Source organism: Ricinus communis, chromosome 1 (assembly GCF_019578655.1).
Source record: "Ricinus communis isolate WT05 ecotype wild-type chromosome 1, ASM1957865v1, whole genome shotgun sequence".
Taxonomy (NCBI): Eukaryota; Viridiplantae; Streptophyta; class Magnoliopsida; order Malpighiales; family Euphorbiaceae; genus Ricinus; species Ricinus communis.
In genome coordinates, this window is record NC_063256.1 from 20,207,303 (window position 1) to 20,210,058 (window position 2,756).

Below are 2,756 nucleotides of genomic sequence, written 5' to 3' on the forward strand. Positions count from 1 at the left end.
AGAAAGCAAGCAGAAAAGAAATTTGATGTTGTTAAAGAGGTATTTGAAGGAGAGAAGGGTGTAGAGGCTAAAGTGGAAGAAAAAGTAGAAGCAACACTAAAGCCTACCCTTTCTCTGAAGGAGTATAAACCAGGGGTGCCTTATCCAGCTGATCTTCTAAAGGACAAATTGGATGCATAATTGGGTAAGTTTCTTGAACTCTTTAAATAATTTCATATTAACATACCTTTTGTAGAAGCTCTATCGCAGATGCCCAAGTATACTAAGTTCTTTAAGGAACTCCTCTCTAACAAGAGGAAGTATTAATGGTGCAACTTTCAAAAAAGAGTTCAACGATAATTTAAAAGAGATTACCAATGAAGCTAAAAGACCCAGGGAGTTTCACTATTCCTTATTTTATTGGTAACCTAAATGTTAATAATGCATTGGCTGATTTAGGGGCTAGCATTAGTGTTATGCCTTATAAATTATTTAAGAAATCAGGACTAGGAGAACCGAAACCAATACTCATGAGTGTTCAGCTAGCTGATAAATCTTTTGTATACTCTAGGGGTGTCATTGAAGATGTGTTGGTAAATTTTCAAAAGTTTATTTTTCCTGTAGATTTTGTGATCATGGATATGGATGAGGATGTTGATGTTTCCCTTATCCTTGGCAGACCCTTTCTTGCTACAACTAGAGCCATTATTGTTGTTCATGATGGTAAGCTGATTCTTAGGGTAGAGGATGAACAATTGACTTTTCAACCCCCCAATAGTATGAAACATCCACTTGCACTGAATGATATGGATTCTAGTGATGATATGATAGAGCATGAAACTGTCAATTTAATTTCATCTATTGTTGCTAAAGATCCTCATGAGTTTTGTCTTGTATAGAAACAGGAAAAATTGGAAACATCAAAAGCTGTTGAGCAGTTAGTTTATCTAGAGGCTGGGAAATTGATAAAGAAGTGGAGATTTAAAGTTGTTGAGATGCCCAACAAAGAAAGAATGAAGCCTCCTATTAAAGACCTACCAACTTTGAAGTTGAAGCAGTTCCCATCTCATTTAGAATATGCATATTTGGTGGAGATGATTAAGCTCCTTGATGCGGGTTGATGGAGATGGTGGTATGGAGGACTGAACCTCCATTTTATTCAAGCATTTGAGCTGGACTTTTATTTTGATTTGTTTATATATCTTTTATATTATTTTTAGATGATTATACTTAATTAGGATATTTGTAGTTTTCTATTTTTTGTGTTTTTATTTTTTCTTATTATTGGATGACTGCATATGCTATAACCTTTATTTTTATTCTTAATTATTCGATAGATAAATAGATGACTTGTGAATTATAATGGATTTTGGATTCATAAAAAATAAAAATCATTCGGTTCAGGGAAGTCACTTCCTCGTTTTGTTTTAGTATATGTTATATATGCTAAACACATTGGGGACAATGTATCGATTAAGTGTGGGATAAGGGTTTTTATTGTCTGTTACCTATTTGTGATTGATTTTCTATAAGCTTATTGAGTTTAATAAATTACTTGTTATGATTTTTTCTCTCTCTAATTTATAGGTTCAAAATAATGAATTTGGTTAGTTGTTTATTGAATTGGATTTAGTTGATTTGGCTTTGAATTGTGAATTGAACTTGGTATCCATGCTAGGGTTTTTGATTCATATGTTCGTATTGTTTTTATATCTTGAAACTTTAGTTATGTTTATGAGCATTAAGTTTTCAAATTTCTCTTAATTTTATCGAGTAGACACATCCAATACCCTTTTGTACTCTTTTATTCTTTTGAGTTTTCAAAAAAATGAATGTAAAAAATACAATGCTAAGAGTTTTTCGCTATATTCCACTATTCTCAAAAGGGATTGAGGATTGATTGAGATACTAGAGATAGATCTACAAGATCCTTTGGTTCAATAGTTCCTCAATCTTAGTGCTTGACCTAAGTGAGTGGGTTTGAGAAGAAATTCCTCTCACTCTTAGGAATTAGGGGTTTAATCACTTGAGAAAGGTTGTGGAATGCTAACTCAACTCTTGGTTTGAGTTAATTGTTGTTTGTTTCATGAAATACTTAACTTATTAGGGGGATTCACTATCTAAATAGGCTTTAACCTTGATAAGTTTACCAATTTTTTTAAATTTTTAATTTCAATATTATTTTATTTTTAAATATTAGTACACCCAAATAACATTTTCATTGCTAAAATATTAGTATATGATTGAAGGTAGTACTCATAATTAGGTCCCCAATGAAACGATACTCTTATTCATTATTATATTACTTGATACGATTGGTGCACTTTGCCGTGTGCAGATAGTGCGCATCTAAAGACCTAAGGAAGATCCCTTACGGATGTTCTTATAAGTAAGCTTCTAACTCATGAGATCTCTCTTGTAAGGAATGAAGTTGATAGAGATAGTGGAAAGAAGAAAGCCCTAACAATCAAGGCTAGCATAAGAGCTCAAGATGCAATTGATATCCCAAGTGATGATGATGATCAAGGGGAAGCACTAAGTGAGAGTGATAATGTGGTTCTCATCACCAAGCACACAAAGAGGATACTTGAAGCCAAAAGGGGAAGAAGCAACAAGCCCTTTACTAGCAAGAAATCCTTCTCCAATCAAGAATAAGTAAGGATAATAAGGAGAAAGTCACTTCCTACGAATGTGGGAAGCAAGGGCATATCAAACTAGATTATCCTAAGTACTTGAAGAGGAAGAAGGGAGATAAAGAAAAGAAAAAGGGTTTGAAG

At 33.2% G+C, this 2,756-nt stretch overlaps 1 protein-coding gene across 1 annotated transcript; it reads left to right on the forward strand.

The window, feature by feature from the left end:
• The first annotated feature begins 356 nt into the window (after positions 1 to 356).
• On the forward strand, positions 357 to 1,100 carry LOC125369836. Its single transcript, XM_048373105.1, has 2 exons — positions 357 to 821; positions 879 to 1,100. Exons 1-2 carry the CDS (start codon positions 357 to 359, stop codon positions 1,098 to 1,100), a joined length of 687 nt encoding a protein of 228 aa, XP_048229062.1.
• Positions 1,101 to 2,756: the final 1,656 nt, after the last annotated feature.

Bases quoted from the DNA above. Each gene is read 5' to 3' on its own strand.
- LOC125369836 (XM_048373105.1), top strand. From the start codon at position 357: ATGAAGCTAAAAGACCCAGGGAGTTTCACTATTCCTTATTTTATTGGT. The intron at 822-878 runs GTCAATTTAATT...TGTCTTGTATAG, and splicing joins ATATGATAGAGCATGAAACT to AAACAGGAAAAATTGGAAAC.